Source organism: Macaca mulatta, chromosome 8, assembly GCF_049350105.2.
Source record: "Macaca mulatta isolate MMU2019108-1 chromosome 8, T2T-MMU8v2.0, whole genome shotgun sequence".
NCBI lineage: Eukaryota > Metazoa > Chordata > Mammalia > Primates > Cercopithecidae > Macaca > Macaca mulatta.
The window spans coordinates 41066399-41084339 of record NC_133413.1 but is presented as its reverse complement, the minus strand read 5'-3'; the positions used below and the strand labels follow the sequence as shown (position 1 = coordinate 41084339).

Genomic DNA, 17941 nt, shown 5'->3' with positions numbered 1-17941 from the left:
TTTCAGAAAATACCACTGAGAAAAATGAAAAAGCAAGCCAGAAATTGGGAGAAAATAATTCTAAATGAGATATCTGATGGAGAACTTGTGTCCAGAATATATAATGAATTCATAGAACTCAAAAATAAATAAACAACTAAATTTTAAAATAGGAGAATAATTTGAGTAGACATTCCACAGAAAAGGCACATAAATGGCTATTAGGCTCCTAAAAAATACTCAACATAATTATTCATTAAATAAATGCAAATAGAAGCCACAATTACATACCACTACACTCCCACTACAATAGCTTTAATCCCAAAGACAGAAAATGTCAAATGTCCACAAGTATGTGAAAAAACTGAAACACTCAAAAATTGCTGATGTGACATGTAAATTGGTACAGTCGCTATGGAAAACACTGTAGCAGTTTCTAAAAATGTTAAACACAAACTTACCATGTGCCCAGCAATTTCACTCCTAAGAATCTACCCAAGGGAAAATACATGTCCATACATGAATGCTCATAAAAGAATTATTCATAATACTCAATGTCGGAAAACAATCCAAAGTCCATCAACTGGAGAATGAGAATGGATAATCAAAATGTGGTATATCCACATTTAAGAAATAAAAATTAATAACCTGATCAATGCTACAAAATGGATAATCCTAAGTGAAAAAAAGTCTAATACAAAAGCTTACATATTGCATGTTGCCATTTATATAGAATGCCCCTAAAGAGGCAAATACATAGAGACAGACAACAGATCAGCAGTTGCCAAGGGCTGGAGAAGAACTACAAATGTGCATAAGGGATCTTTTTAAAAAGGGTTGACAGCAACATTCTACAATTGGACTGTGGTAATGTTTGCACAATTCTATTTATGTACTGCTGTAATAATTGTTGAGCTGGATGCTTAAAATGGGTGAATTCTGTGGTGGTGTAAATTGCACCTCAACAAAACTATTAAAAATAGAATGTTACCAAAAGATCGGTCACTTACAAGCAAATATTGCTTAATCATATTTCTTTTTTTTAAATCGCCTAAGACACCTATAGCATATAGCTATGCACATGACAAGTCTAGAGAAATAGTTGCTAAATAAATCAAAGAATAAAATAAAGTATTTCCCTTTCTAATAAAAAGAGTAGAATAAAAGGTTTCTTGTCTGAGAATTGCTAGATGTAGAGGTGGAGATTGAGAAAGAGGCTTTATTGAAAAGAAATTGTCTTCGACATTTTGGAGAAAATTATTCTCTTTGTGCTGATGTCCTAGATATCACTCAGATAAAACATGTAATTCTACATTCTCTTCTATATGTAAACTTTAAAAAAAATTTACCATAAGAAAATGACAAACGTTAACAAAATACAGAACATTCTAATTTACCTATTTGCTTTTACCATCAAAGCTTTTAATTCCTATCAGTAGAAATACAAGAGATATTATATTCATATTAAAACGGGCTTGACATATTTCATAGCTATATAATAAAAATAAGAAATTTCATATAAACATTTAGGTTGCGAAAAAATATCTCTTACGTATTCTATTTCTGAACTGTCACTTGTATTTGTTTGGATTTTCTCTGGAATTACGATTTGTAGAAGTGAATTTTGAAAACCTAAAGAGATTAAAAAAAAAAAAAAAAGTTAGTACCCTTGCCTTAAATTTGACTAAATATCTGTTCAGTTTCTTTCATAAAGATTGCTTCTTGTGCAGGTATGCGTGGCTCATCACTGTGTACTTCTGTATAAAGCCTGAAAACACTTACTTTGAAAAACAGACAAGGTACTTATGAAAGAACAAAAAAGGAGAAGGGAAGAGGTATTCAGCTGACACGAAATGTGTGGTTCCTGAAGAAAACAGAAAATATTCACCAAAAAAATCAAAGACATACTTCAAAAAAATTTTCCTGAAATAAAAGATTCAAAACAATAGACTAGAAAGTATACTGTATTTCAGGAATAACTGATCATTACTTTAAACTAAAACATATTCTACTGAAATTGTTGGGTTTCCAAGATAGAATTCCTTGCAAATATGATAGAATGAAAAAAAGGAAAATCATGTTATGTATAAAGGGAGATAAGCAGGCTGGCTTGAGAATTTTTACAACACTATTCAATGTTAAAAGACTAAAGAACAATGTCTAAAAAAGAATTTTAAGAAAAGACAGTGAAGACCCTATAAATGTACACTCAGCAAAAAGGCCATTAAATATAAAGGCAAAAGAGAGATATTTACAAGCAAAACTCAAAAAGAAAAAAAAGTTCACATGAGTCTGTCACGAAAGTCAGAGACATTTCTCCCAATAAAAATATCAGCAGAGTTGTGGTAAAATGCCTAACAGTGAGAACAAAATAATTATAACTATAGACTAAAGGCTAAAACAACTGTGGGAATCATAGTTATATAACAGATGCAAATGTTAAAAGCTCTGGTTACATAAACATAATATACACAACTTCAGTAACTATAGCAGAAGATGAGGAAGATCATATAAGCGTACCAATTTCCTTAAATCTGCTTAACAGAGCCAGGTGCGGTGGCTCACGCCTGTAATCCCAGCACTTTGGGAGGCCGAGGCAGGTGGATCACGAGGTCAGGAGTTCCAGACCAGCCTGGCCAACATGGTGAAACCCCGTCTCTACTAAAAATACAAAAATTGGCCAGGTGGCATGCACCTGTAGTCCTAGCTACTCAGAAGGCTGAGGCAGGAGAGTTACTTGAACCTGGAGGTGGAGGTTGCAGTGAGCCAAGATCACGCCACTGCACTCCAGCTTGGGTGCCAAAGGGATACTCCGTCTCAAAAAAAAAAAAAAGGAAAAAAAATCTGCTTAACAGTGTGATCCAAAAAATGTGACTTAAACCTAAAAACAAGCAGTATAAGTAGAAACTGTTCAGTGACATAAAGGTACAGAAAAATTAAGATTAAAAGTAACCATAGTCGGCCAGACACGGTGGCTCACACATGTAATCACAGCACTTAGGGAGGCCAAGGCAGGTGGATCACCTGAGGTCAAGAGTTCAGCCTGGGCAACACAGTGAAACCCCATCTCTACTAAAAATACGAAAATTAGCTGGGTGTGGTGGTGGCGCATGCTTGTAATCCCAGCTACTCGGAAGGCAGGAGAATCGCTTGAACCCAGCAGGCAGAGATTATCGTGAGCCAAGGTCATGCCACTGCACTCCAGACTGGGCAACACAGAAAGACTCTGTCTCAAAAAAAAATAGTAACCATAATCATTAAATGCCACAACTAACATCATACTGAATGGGGAAAAGTTGAAAGCCTTTCCTCTAAGAACTAGAACAAGACAAGGATGCCCAATCTCACCACTCCCGTTCAACATAGCACTGGAAGTACTAGCCAGAGCAATCAGGCAAGAGAAAGAAATAAAAGGCATCCAAATAGGAAGAGAGGAAGTCAAACTATCTCTCTTCGCAGACGACATGATTCTATAGAAAACCCTACAGTTTCTGCCCAAAGTCTCCTAGATCGGATAAGCAACTTTAGTAAAGTTTCAGGATACAAAATCAATGTACAAAAATCACTAGCATTTCTATACACCAGCAACAGCCAAGCCGAGAGCCAAATCAAGAACACGATCCCATCCAAAATAGCCACAAAAAGAACAAAAGACGTAGGAATACAGCTAACCATGGAGGTGAAAGATCTCTACAAGGAGAACTACAAAACACTGCTCAAAGAAATCAGAGATGACACAAACAAATGAAAAAACATTCCATACTCATGGATCGGAAGAATCAATATTGTTAAAAGGCCCATATTGCTCAAAGCAACATACATATTCAGGGCTATGCCTATCAAACCAACAATAGTTTTTCACAGAATTAGAAAAAACTATTCTAAAATTCACATGGAACCAAAAAAGAGCCCAAATAGCCAAAGCAATCCTAAGCAAAAAGAAGAAAGCAAGAGGCTTCCCACTACCTGTCTTCAAACTATATACTACAAGGCTACAGTAACCAAAGCAGGATGGTACTGGTACAAAAACAAACACATAGACCAATGGAACAGGTTAGAAAACTCAGAAATAAAGCCACACACCTATAACCATCTACTCTTTGGCAATGGGGAAAGGACTCTCTATCCAATAAATGGTGCCGGGATAACGGGCTACTCATATGCAGAAGACTGAAACTGAACCTTTGCCATATTCAATAATCAATGCAAGATGGATTAAAGACCTAAATGTAAAACTTAAAACTATAAATACCTTAGAAGAAAACCCAGGACATGCTATTATAGACATCTTTGACTTGGCAAAGGTTTCATGATGAAGACTCCAAAAGCAATTGCAACAAAAACAAAAATTGAGAAGTGGGACTTCATTAAACTAAAGAACTTCTGCACAGCAAAAGAAATTACCAACCAAGTAAACAGGCAACCTGCAGAATGCAGAAAATATCCACAAACTATGCCAACAAAGGTCTAATATCTGGACTCTATAAGGAGCTTAAACAATTCAACAAGCAAAAAACAACCCCATTAAAAAATGGGCCAATGACATGAACAGATGCTTCTCAAAATAAAACATACATGTGGCCAACAAGCATATGAAAAACTTATCATTAGAAAAATGAAAGTCAAAACAACAGTGACATATCATCTCACACCAATCAGAATGACTTATTAAAAAGTCAAAAAATAATAGATGTTGGCAAGGTTGCAGAGGGAAGAGAACGCTTATACACTGCTGGCGAGAATTTAAGTTAGTTCATCCACTGTGAAAAGCAGTATGATTTCTCAAGGAACCTAAAACAGAACTCCCATTTGACCCAGCAGTCCCATTACAGAGTACATACCCAAGGGAATATAAATCGTTCTACCATAAAGACACATGCACACGTATATTCATTGCAGCACTTTTCACAATAGCAAAGACATGGAATCAACCAAGATATCCATCAGTAGTGGACTGGAAAAAGAAAATGTTGTACATATACACCATGGAATCATGTCCTTTGCAGCCACACGGGTGCAGCTGGCGGCTACTATCCCAAACAAATTAACACAGGAACAGAAAACCAAATACCGCATATTCTCACTTTTGAGCAGAGGCTAAACATTGAGTACACATGGATGCAAAGAGTGGCACAATAGAACCAGAACTTACTTGAAGGTGGAGGATGGGAGGCGGGAGAAAACTGAAAAACTACTTCTCAGATACTATGCTCACTACCTGGGTAATGAAATCATTTGTACACAGAACCCCAGTGACACACAATTTACCCATATAACAAATCTGCACATGTACCTCCAAACCTAAAATTAAAGTTGGAAGAAAAAATAAAACTTATAAAAAAGTTTTTAAACATGATTCCTTGCTTTGACTGGGAATCATGGAATTCTGAAGTGGCAGACAATGGATGTCAGACACTTGACTCTCAGAGACAGGTGAGCACAATTACCAGAAAAAGCCACAAGGACAGTGTGAAAAACAAAATGCTTTCACCTACAGAAGTCCTGGGTAGTATCTAACTGATCACAGAGTCCCTAGAAATGAACTAGATGAGCAGGCTAGTCAAGAAAATTCTAGTTTGTGGTGCGCAGAAACTGATGCAATCACCACGAGGACTCACAGCCTCTTCCCTGGTTCCTGTACCTGACCCAGTTCAAAGGCTTGCAGCCTTTTCATTGAGGAGTGAGAGAGTCCTCTTTAGGAAAGACCTTGCCATGCGACCACAGGAGTGTGCTACGAATCTTCCCCTGCAGCCTCCTCCATAGTGTCCTGTGTCCTTTTACCATGATGACTATGCCCTGGGGAGGGGAAATAGCCAGACTTTCAGGGAATATTATTTACTGCCTCTGAACTAACACTAATCCTGAGGACTCAAAATACCAGCATGGTCCATTGATCAGAATAGGGACTTACATAGATCAAGGGATAAATTGTGACCTGGATCCATCAATGGTGAACGAAATTACAGTTTTTGTGAAATGAAGTAGCTCGTTGAAATTAAAGTCTCATTAGTTAGTTCAAGTGAAACTATAGTTGATTAGTGAAAAAAATATAGACTCCAATGTGTTGATTTGTTTCAACAAATCATAGCACAGAGGGAAACTGTCCTGTCATAGCACAGAGGCACACTGACCGTTTTGATTTCCCATTAGAACATCATGCTGGTCAAGTTGCATGTGAAAGACATCATGCTAATATATTTAGTGAGCAAGAAGTAGCAAGTGCCCTAGATGTTTTAGTCAGATACATGTATGCCGGAATGTGGTAGAACCTATGGAGGTTTAAGGGATAGTTACAACCCCGATGTTTCTTAGGGTCCAGTGGCTGCAGCATGCTGAGATATCCTGTACAAAGTGAGATGCTAGTGGCTACACCTTGCATAGCCCACCACAAAAAAAAAGAGTCACAACGAGTGGCGGGCCTTTTTGAGTTTTTGAATTCAGAGATAATACATACTGTTTTGGGGTTGAAAGCCTGAATCATTCATCGGGTGACTGGTAAAGCTGTCAAAATCGACTGGGATCCAGCGCAAGAGAAGACTCTGCAGCAAGTTTAAGATACAGATGGCACTGCCCTGCCGCTTCAGTGTTATGACACAGGACACCCTGCAGTACCCACTGTACTGACACTCATAATGTTACTCAGGTGGCTGCAGTCATCTGGCAGCTCGCCTAGGCCTGGAGAGACTAAGACAACACCATTCATGGTCTTTTGACTGAATGGCCTAGGTTGAGTCATCTCCATTTCACACACCCTCTTATCGTCCTAGTCTAGGATTCTCCATGTAGCAGTCAAGACAGTGCTTCAAGAGAGCAGAGAGGAAGCTGCAAGGCCTCTTGAGGCATAGACTTGGCAGTCTCACAACTCACTTCTACCACATTCAAATGGCCAGAGCAAGTCATGAGGCCAACCAGATTCAGAGAATGAAGAAATACATTCTACCTCTCAATGGGAGGAATGACAAAGAAATGTTGCAAAAAGGAAGCACACACAAGGATGGAGGAAGTGTTAAGGCCATCGCCATCTTTGCAAACAATCAATTCAACACATGTGATATGGCTTTCCACTGTTACCAGTCTGTGCATTTCATCGTTAATTATTGGTGCCCACATCTCTATAAATAGTCCCATAGCTAAACTCTCTTTATTTAAACCCTTTTAGTATATCCTCAGTCTCATGACAGGTCTCTAACTGAAACCTACCTGTGTACTTTGGGAGCAACGGGGCGGTGATAGTTTAACGTCTACTACTACATTCATGATGTTCTAATAGGAAATCAAAATGGTCAGTGTCCCTCTGTGCTATGACAGGACAGTTGACAGCTTGAAGGGAAGGTGGTGAAAAATGTATTATTCTTGTCAGATAAAGGCATTTGTCACCATTGCTGACTGGAATTGAATATAACACTTGCCAGGTCAATAACTGCATATTAGGTATTGGGAGCCGAGTTGATTTGTTTCAACGAATCAACACATTGGCATCTATATTTTTTTCACTAATCAACTATAATTTCACATTAAATTTCGCATTACAATTAAATGGGGGAATGATGTAATATCAGTATTCATTATCCATTTGGAAAGATACAAATATAGTTTCCTATCTAGCACCACAATGTCTTGTACAAGACATCATGTACAAGGTTACAAAACTATTAGAAAGACTAAAAGGCTAAATTTTCTAAAGTTGTAAAATAACTTTAAGAAAGTATGGGAAACTATTTGTTTTAATCATTGTACCAAGGGAAGCCTTAATAAGGAAAACAAAATGCAGAAGCCATAAGAAAGTGTTGATAAACTTAGCACAAAAATCAGGATATCACAAATAAAAAGATCAATAACACATTGAAGAAAACTTGTGCAAGGTATAGAAAAAATAAAATGATTAATATCCAAAATATATAAAAATAGATGATGTACATAAATGTATACAATATGCTTTCATCATTTATAATTTACTTCAAAAGGACCATATGTCTATATTTATACATATTTATATCTAAGTGTCTAGAGAAAAGTCCAGAAAGAGTACCATCAAACTGATAAAACAGTCGTTTTCTTTAAAAGTATAGTAAAATTGACAACCAGGAAAGATGGTAACGTATAGGGTAGCCTCTTTTACTTGATTTTGAATGTAATCACATATTACCAAATAAAAATTATTAACAAGTTTATAATTATTTTTAAAGTTCCAGGATTTGGATCCAGAAATCTGTATGTTTAGAAATATCCAGAGATTATTCTGATGTAAAGCCAAATTTGGCCTCAACTATCCCACTTTAGGAAAAGACTGATACATAAATGCGTATGTCACTTCAAAAATCTAGTAGGTATCATAGTTTTTACACTAAATTTAGGCAAAGCCTCAGAATCATTTTCAACAAAACATTGTAGGTAGTCACTGCCACTCCATCGGATGTCAGCGTTTCCCAACTTGTTCTTTTCTTTTTCTTTTTTTTTTTTTTTTTTTTTTTTGTTGAGACAGAATCTTGCTCTGTCGCCCAGGCTGGAGTGCGGTGGTGTGATATTGGCTCACTGCAACCTCCGCCTCCCAGATTTCAGTAATTCTCCTGCCTCAGCTGGGATTACAGGCATGTGCCCCCACGACCAGCTAATTTTTGTATTTTTTTGGTAGAGATGGGGTTTCACCATGTTGGCCAGGGTGGTCCTGAACTCCTGGCCTCAAGTGATCCACCCGCCTCGGCCTCCAAAAGTGCTGGGATTACAAGCGTAAGCCACCATTCCCAGCCTCTTCCCAATTTGTTCTATGTAAAGGCAATCCCAGTCAAAATTCCAGCAAGCTATTTTGTGGATATCAACCAACAGATTCTACTGTTTACATGAGGAGGTAAAAGACCCAGAATAGCCAGTTTCTTATTGGGGGATAACAAAGTCCAGAAAAGGAAATGGACATACCTATACCATTGGGCCTAACATTTTCCTTTGTAAGTACATATCCAAGAGAAATGAAAACATATGTCCACACAAAAACTGGTACATGAATGTTCCTAGCAGCATTATTCCTAACAGCCAAAAGTTGGAAACAATCAAATGTCCATCAACTGATGAATCGGTAAACAAATGGGTGAATGTATACAATGAAATATTATTCAGTCACAAAAAGGAATGAAGTTCTAGTGCATTCTACAACAGAAATGAACCTTGAAAACATTATGCAAGTGAAATAAGCCAGACAGAAAAGGTCATGTTTTGTATGATTCCATTTATACCCAGAATAGGTAAATCCAAAGGGACAGTGGTGGCCAGGTAAATCCAAAGCAGATCAGTGGCTGCCAGGGGCTGGAAGGAGGAGGACATGAGGAGTGATTGCTCAATGTGAAAATGCCATCCCCAAATTGCTGAGCAAGATCCCTCAGCTGACGGGACCATCAGCAGTTTGGAGTTGGCATTTTCCTTTGAAAGTTTAAATTCTCTCTTCTGAGTTATAATAAAAAAGACAGCCAGGATTTCTTGCACTTATAGTTATGCATATAATTTATAATATGACAGCATTAATAACAGAAGTTCTCATTCATTGCTAGGGGAAATGCAAATGGTACAGCCACTTTGGAAGACAGTTTGGCAGTTTTTTTAAAAACTAAATATACGCTTATCATATGATCCAGCAATAGCATTTCTTGGTATTTACCCAAATGAGTTGAAAACTTATGTCCACACAAAAACCTGCACATAGATGTTTATAGAAGCTTTATTCATAACTGCCAAAGCTTAGAAGCAACCAAGATGTCATTTGGTAGGTAGATGGATAAATAAACTGTGGTAGATCCAGACAATTGACTATTATTCAGCACTGAAAATAAATAAGCGACCCGGCGCAGTGGCTCATACCTGTAATCCTAGCACTTTGGGAGGCCAAGGCAGGTGGATCACTTGAAGTCAGGAGTTCAAAACCAGCCTGCTCAACATAGTGAAACCTCACCTCTACTAAAAATACAAAAAAATTAGCTGGGCATGGTAGCAGGCACCTGTAATCCCAGCTATTTGGGAGGCTGAGGCAGGAAAATTGCTTGAAACTGGGAGGCAGAGGTTGCAGTGAGCCAAGATCCTGCCACTGCATTCCAGCCTGGGCAACAGAGTAAGACTCCATCTCAACAAAACAATTAAATAAATAAATAAGCTATTGAGCCATGAAAAGCCATGGGAGAACCTTAAATGCACATTATTAAGTAAAAAAAAGTCCATCCAAAATGGCTACATATTATATGATTTCAAATACTTGACATTCTGGAAAAGGCGAAACTATGAGGACTAATGAGATGAGTCGTTGCCAGCAGCAGTGGGGAGGGAGGGATAAATAAGCAGAACACACGGGATTTGTAGGGCGGTGAAACTATTCTGTATAATACTACAATGGTGGATGCGTGTCATTGTACATTTGTCAAAATCACAGAATGTGCAACGTGGAGAATGAACCCTAATGCAAACTGTGGACTTTGGATGATAACGATGTGTCAGTGCAGGCTCAGTCGTAACAAATGGATCCATGGTGCCAGATGTTGATAGTGGGAGAAATGCATATTTGGGAACAGGGGCTATATGGGAACTCTTTCAGCTCAATTTTGCTATGAACCTAAAACTGCTCTAAAAAATAAAGTTTATTAATATTTTTTATTTTATTTTTTGAGATGGAATTTTGCTTTTGTCACCCAGGCTGGAGTGCGATGGTGCCATCTCAGCTCACTGCAGCTCCCGCCTCCTGGGTTCAACCAATTCTCCTGCCTCAGCTTCCTGAGTAGCTGGAATTACAGGCACGTGCCACCACATCTGTAATTTTTATATTTTTAGTAGAGACGGTCGGGGCTTCACCATGTTGGCCAGGCTGGTCTCGAACTCCTGACATCAGGTGATCCACCCACCTCAGCCTCCCAAAGTGCTGGGATTATAGGCATGAGCTATTACGCCCAGCCCTATTAATATTTTTTAAATGGTTAGATGGAAATTTTATTTTACATGTATTTTACAAAAATTTAAAAATTTTTTAAAAAATAATACATTCAAAAATACATGGATAACATACCAGAGTTCAAGATAGATAATGGATTAATACAGCATGTTAAGAAAACTTCATTGATATGTTCTACATTGCAACTAAACTTCACCATTGCTCAACTTTTGTTGTAGTACACAAAGAATACCTTCAATTATCTGGAAAAAAGGTATTAAGGTATTTCTTCCTTTTCCAACTGTATAGTCTAGATTTTCTTCAGATATTTCACATGAAATATACAGCAACAGATTGACTGCAGAAGCAGATATGAGAAGTAGCTGTCTTCTATTAAAGCAGATATTAAAGAGATTCACAAAAATGCTGCTCTTCTCGTATTTTTTGTTTTGGAAAATATAGTTATTTTTATTTTGAAAATGTGATACGTATGTTAACATATAAAAGGCATATTACTTTCTTTTTTTTTTTTTTTTTTTTTTGAGACAGAGCCTCCCTCTGTCACCCAGGCTAGAGTGTGATGGCACAACCTGGCTCACTGTAACCTCTGCCTCCTGGGTTCAAGTAATTCTCCTGCCTCAGCCTCCTAAGTAGCTAGGATTACAGGCATGCACCACCACACCTGGCTAATTTTTTTGTATTTTAGTAGCGATGGGGTTTCACCATGTTGGCCAGGCTGATCTCGAACTCCTGACCTCACTCAGGTGATCCACCTGCCTCAGCCTCCCAAAGTGCTGGGATTTCAGATGTGAGCCACCACACCTGGCCATTACTTTCATTTTTAATGAATGAGATACACATTCTTACATTTCTACTTTAATTTCTAATATGTTAAACATTGATATAAATCCACATAAACAAAAGCTCTTTGAGAATCTCAATAATTGTTCATGTATAAGGGAGTTCTGAACCCAAAAACTTTGACAATCACTGCATTAAAACTTTGTACATGTTATGAACTGAATGTATCCCACAAAATTCTATGTTGAATCCCTAACCCCCAAGGTGACAGTATTTGGTTATGGCCTTTGGGAGGTAACCAGGGTTTCAGGTATAGAGCGGGACCCTCATGATGAGATTTGTGCCCTGATGAGACATCAGAGAATTTGCTCCTGCTCTCTCTTTCCTTGTACACAAAGAAAAGGTCCTGTGAGTGTGCAGGGAGAAGGTAGCTGTTTACAAGCCAGGAAGAGAACCCTCACCCCAGTCTAACCAGGCTGACACCCTGGCCTTGACCACACCTCTGCTATGCTGCAGAGGTAATTGTGGCAGGATAGGAAGAAGACTAGGAAGAGTTCTCAAAAATTTACAGTATCACCAGGGAGGCTTACATGCAAGTAAAATGTTCTGATATGCCCTTATTTTCCTCCTCTTATTACATACTATTCTGAATCTTGTCAGCCAGAGTCAGTACATGGCGTGTCTTACTTCCTCCCTCTCCACAATGTTCCATTTGCATTGTTTGGAGGTAACTACAGTTTATTTAGCAGTTCTCTTACTAATGAACTTTTATAGTTTTTCAATCATTTGGCTGTTAAGTACTATATTAGTCAGCTCTCACTGCCATAACGAAATAGTGTAGACTGCATGGCTTAAACAACAGAAATTTATTTACCTCATAGTTCTGGGGAACTATGAGCTGGAGTCTCCCTCGGTTGCCCACTGTTGCCCACTGCACTCCAGCCTGGGCAACAGAAGGGCCTCGGTCACACACAAAAAAAAATTTTTAATTTTTAAAAAGAAGACAGGATCTCTGTTGCCCGGGCTGGAGTGCAGTGGGGGCGATCTCAGCTCACTGCAGCCTCCACCTCCTGGACTCACGTGGTCCTCCTCCCTCAGCCTCCCGGGTAGCTGGGACCACAGGTGCGCACCACCACCTCGGAACATTTTTAATTTTTTTTTTTTTTTTAGAGATGGGGTCTTGCTGTGTTGCCCAGGCCAGTCTCCAACTCCGAGGTCAATCAATCAGCTCGCCTCGGCCTCCCAAAGCCCTGGGATTACAGGTGTGAGCCCTGGCGCTGGGTCCTGAGTCGCTTCTCCATGGGACGGGGCGCCTAATCCCCTGGAAAAGGCCCCGTTGCCAGGGTGACAGGACCAAAGGGACCCAGGCAGGGAGGGCCCCGGGCTTTGCAAGGAGTCAGGCCGCAGTGTGACGAGCGTCCGGACTAGTGTCAGGGTCTGGGCTGGCTCACCGCGTCTTGACGCCAGGAGGCCGCAGAGCCGGGCCAGCAGCAACCAGAGGCGGAACATGGTGCGGCTTCGGGGTTGCCAGCGGGAAGCCGTTGGGACGCCGGGAGTTGCCGGGTACGCGCGGACGCCGGGGGCCGCTCCCCGTGCGTTCGTGGGGCAGCGTTCTCGGGAGGCCCCGGAGCCCGGGGTGCTCTCGGTGTTCAGCGTCCGGAACAATAAGAGCCCGCAGCGGGTGCCCCGAGACTAAAACAACCAGCTCCCTTCGCGGCGCACCCCGCCGCGTGGTTGCTGGAGCCACTGACCACCCAGCGCCCTCTGTCGCGCTCGCGCTCGCAGTCCTCCACTATTTCGCTTTTGTGTTGATGGACCTTAAGAACTGACACGCTTACTCACAGTCAGCGTGTGCTTTTCTGCACCAGGCACTTCCCAGTTGCTTTGTTTTGTTTTTGAGACGGGGATGCTCACTATTCTGCCCAGGCTGGTCTCGAACTCCTGGGTTCAAGCGATCCTCCCTCCTCAATTTCCTGAGTAGCTGGGATTACAGGCATCCGCCATCGTTCGGGGCTTCCTCGGTCCCTTCAAAAGCGAATGTGTAATACTTTCTGAATTAAAATCTATATACACACCCAAATATATATTCATATTTGCCAAACCTGTTTCTAATATTTTTTCAAAACTAGCCAGATGTGTGAATATTCCAAAGGGAAGAGTGAGCCGCTTTTCAATATGAAACGCCAGCTCTTCATATTTTTGAAGAGCGCCAGCTGCATTTTTTCCCCACTGACGCTGCCCAAATGGACTTCATAACCAGGCTTTTTCCTCCAGTCTGGTTCTCCGCAGGCCATTGGCTAAAACTCATGTGATGTCATTCTATCGTTCAGAAACTTCTCAGTGCAATAAATACTCATTTCATGTAGTGAAAGAGATAAAGATTCTTGCCCACAATTACAGTACTTACATTTCAGTAGAAAATTCTAGCCAAATGCCTCAGCATAGTAATTTTTCTGAACTCAGACCGGAACCTGCTACTTAATTTCTCCTATCCCCAGTGCTTTGGCAGCTCTGACTTTGGGTCTTTCCTAAACAATGCTTTATTCCCTGGAACTGCAATGCCTCCTCCTTCCCAGCCTCACACCAGGCCTCCATCTGTATGCATTAGCTTTTCATTCTTTTCAAAGAATGGATTAATTTCTCATACTATGTAATAGGCCAACACATAAACTAAAAGGCCTCATGGGAACAGAAAAATCTCACTTGAGGAATTAACACATTTAAAATGAAGATGTGATTTTTATGGATGCAAGCAATTTCAACAGGGAAATTGACAGCTGAAATTAATAACATGAACAAAAACAAGGCAACAGGCAGGTGCGGTGGCTCACACCTGTAATCCCAGCACTTAGGAAGGATGAGGTGGGTGGATCACCAGAGGTCAGGAGTTCAAAACCAGCCTGGTCAACATGGTGAAATCCCGTCTCTACTAACAAATACAAAAATTAGCCGGGTGTGGTGGTGGGCGCCTGAAATCCCAGCTACTTGGGGAGGCTGAGGAAGGAGAATCGCTTGAGCCCAGGAACTGGAGGTTGCAGTGAGCCGAGATTGTGCCATTGCACTCCAGCCTGGGTGACAAGAGCAAAACTCCATCTTGGCTGGGTGGAGGAATAGCGGAACAAGGCAACAAAAAAATACACCGAGTTTGTATCTCAATAGGAACAGCCAATGCTAAGCTAACATTGCTTTTAGGCAGCTGCTGAGCCACAGCTAGTTTCACCTTGCTTTGAAACAAACAGAAGAGCAATTACAGTAAATGCTTCAACTCATCAATTAGTGGTAAGTATTCTGAATGAATTTCTGGTTCTTATATCATTTTGTTCTTTCTTACTCCCCAACCTTTCGGTTTGTATCTTTAATAGGATTGATTTTGTATTATTCTTGTGTGTATGGCTCTCTTCATAACAGAGGATGTGCTTCTAAAAGTCAGGAAACATATCCTATCCAGAACTTAGATATCACTGTACCTAATACAGTGTCTGAAAAATGGTAGGTTTTAGTAAACATTTATGAAATTTAATGAAATCTGATTTGGGTTTAGAAAACCCAAATTGTGCTTAACTCTATGGTTGCAGACACAGGAGAAAGGGAGAATGCAATACTCTGAACAAGGTCAGTTTGACATACAGAGTCAAACGGAGATGTCAAATTTGCATAATTTACCCTTATTTATTTTTTTTGAAGATAGAAAGGACATCCTTTAATATTTTCAAATGTTGAAGTGGCATCCATGACCAAGAAAGTAAAAAACATAAAGTATATTAAAAAGTATATAAAAGTAAAAGAAGTTCAGATCCAATAGTCTTTTTAAAAACTTTCTTAACTAGTCAAAGATCCAAAGAACTATTTAATTCCAAGTGTTAAGTTACATAGTTAATACATTACCAACTGTAAAATTTCAGTGATATGCATTGCGATTGCAAAAATTGAGGCTACATGAGTGAACGGCATAAACGTTTGAGTCTTATATGAATTCATTCAGAGATTTAAAATGAAATGATGGACCTTCATTTGAGATTGCCCACAATATTTAATATGTATACTTGATTGTTACAATAACATGCTGTCTTCAGAAAACTGAAATTTTTGCCTTCTTCAAAACTAATGTTTTCCAAAAGCCACTGTGCACACTTTGGCAAAAGTCCGACAATTAGTGAGATAATATCTATAAAAGTTTGACTAGAATTTTTATTTAAAATTATAACTTTTTAATTAATAAGATTATAAATAGTTGAGTAGGAAGCTAGTAGGAGACACAAAAGAGAGAATTTCAAGTATTTTATTTATTGTAAATGTTGTATTTGTATATGTATGTATACACAAACCAAAAACACTTTTAAAAAACTAATGAAATTCCGTTAATAAACCTATTATTAAACTTTATTATGAAAGGTTATGAAAAAAATTTTAGTGCTTAAAATTTTACTATCCATACCATTTCTGCCACAGTAAAAATTCCTTTTTAACACAGCTAAGATGATAACTCATAGATACCACAGTAACTTTTTTGTACATATTTAAGAAAACCATTTCTTCCTTCTTTCTCCAGCCTAATTTCTATGAAAATATTAGTGCCTAATATTTTACATGACCCAGCACACCTTAGTAAATGTAAACATTCTAAATGATTTAATAGCAAGCTTGAAAGTTCAGATTTTAAAGTGCTCATGAAATTCTCAAGTGGTTCTGTAACAGTTCAATTGATTGAAGTTTTTATAATTGTTCCTGCTTTATTATAGCCATGAATCAACAACATATTTGATTAGATCTATTAAATACTTCGTACCTTAAAGCTTATAATTTATTTAAAATAGTGCTATTGTGAAAGAATGTCATGCTTTAACATGATTCATAATAGAAATTCTAATATTAAATTAGTTTCTCTAAGAGTTATTATCTATAGTTGAAAGGTCATAAAAATGGAAGCGAGTAACTGTGTGTGAATACACACACCCTCTTTTAGTATACTTTGTACTTTCAAAATATTGTGACATCTTAATTGTGGTTCTTGTGCATTCTTTTGAAGACAACATTTGCTTATTCATGTAGTGAATGACAAGATTCTAGAGTATGATGATTATTAATTCGTGCATGATGAAAAATATTAGATATTATTGGCAGCTGATTAATCAGTTTTCACAGGTATTAGATTATCACATGTTCAATCAGGAACTACATTAATGATAACTAAGGTAAAAAATTCAGAATAACATTTAAACACATAATGACAAAAATCTTACACCAATAGTTAATTTGAGAATCACTGCAATAACATGTTCAAAATAACGTAATCCATGATTAGTGCATTAACCTCACTGATGACTGAATAAGACTTATTCAATGATGGAAACGGAAATGTTATTGTAAATTCCCTGGCTTTACTGAATTTCCTTGTATTTCTCAACTCTCACAATCAGTTTCTGTTTTTCTGTGTTAGTAAAGTCTATTTTGTGGTATTTTGTTTTCATTCATAGTTTCAACAGGAAGAAAGGCTTTTCAAGAAAACATCAAGGAAAAAAAGTATTAGCTCAGTTCCCTGAAGACATTTGCAAAAAGAAGGTTAAAAAAATCAAGTGAGGGAACTATATAAAGGAGGTGCAGGAGCAGGACGGGCAGGAATTAAGTTTCCCTGAGATGATACTTTCGGTTGTGGTGGAGGTGGCCTGTGAGGGGAAAAGAGATAGTTAATAGCGTGTTTAGACTGGGTGAAATAATGCCATATTCATTACAAGCTCAACATAACACCATCCTCAACATCTCTGACAATAGGAAAGGGTACTTTACATTCTGAGATCAGTATTAAGGTGATATTCAATGGCTAAAGGGCTCCAATTAGAGTCTAAAATGGAATAACTACTTTAAATAATATTACTCCATAATCAACAATGTTGTATGAAGTTTCTAGTTTACATGTTTTTTCAAAAAAAAAAAAAAAAAAAAGCACATGAAATGGTAAAGATAAACTGTAAAAGACACCAAGTGATCAAGCACTTGCCTGTGCTGTTAGAATCTGAGGGCAGCAAATTACTGCTAGGTGTAAACCTAGCTGTTTATAGCTCCCTCAACATGAGATCCACTCTGAGAATTAAAAGTATTATGACTTCTACACCAGGTGTCCATCTCAAACCTCATACTTCCACCTGTGGACAGCCTCTCCTAACCTCATCATCCAATTCTAGTACACCTCTACTCCAATAACACACTAGAACACTACCTGGTGAATGTCTCCCTCATAATTTATATACTCTTCCCCTGATCCTC

General features: G+C 38.6%; 2 protein-coding genes across 3 annotated transcripts in view; both read right to left on the bottom strand.

Annotated features, from left to right (window-relative positions):
• ADAM32 (ADAM metallopeptidase domain 32) overlaps positions 1-13974 on the bottom strand; it is a 164322-nt gene extending 150348 nt beyond the window's left edge. The window contains 3 exon segments of the mRNA XM_077942768.1: positions 13132-13240; positions 13242-13321; positions 13915-13974. Of these exon segments, the coding sequence (XP_077798894.1) occupies positions 13132-13240; positions 13242-13321; positions 13915-13974 (249 nt within the window).
• A 1969-nt stretch (positions 13975-15943) lies between these two features.
• The window catches only part of ADAM9 (ADAM metallopeptidase domain 9), a 113131-nt gene continuing 111133 nt past the window's right edge, over positions 15944-17941 (bottom strand). For both annotated transcript variants that reach the window (XR_003732332.2, XM_001092710.5), the window contains one exon: positions 15944-17343. Coding sequence is in view for 1 of the 2 variants with exons in the window: in XM_001092710.5 (XP_001092710.2) it covers positions 17250-17343 (94 nt within the window). In the remaining variant the exon portion in view is untranslated. The remainder of the gene's footprint in view (positions 17344-17941) is intronic.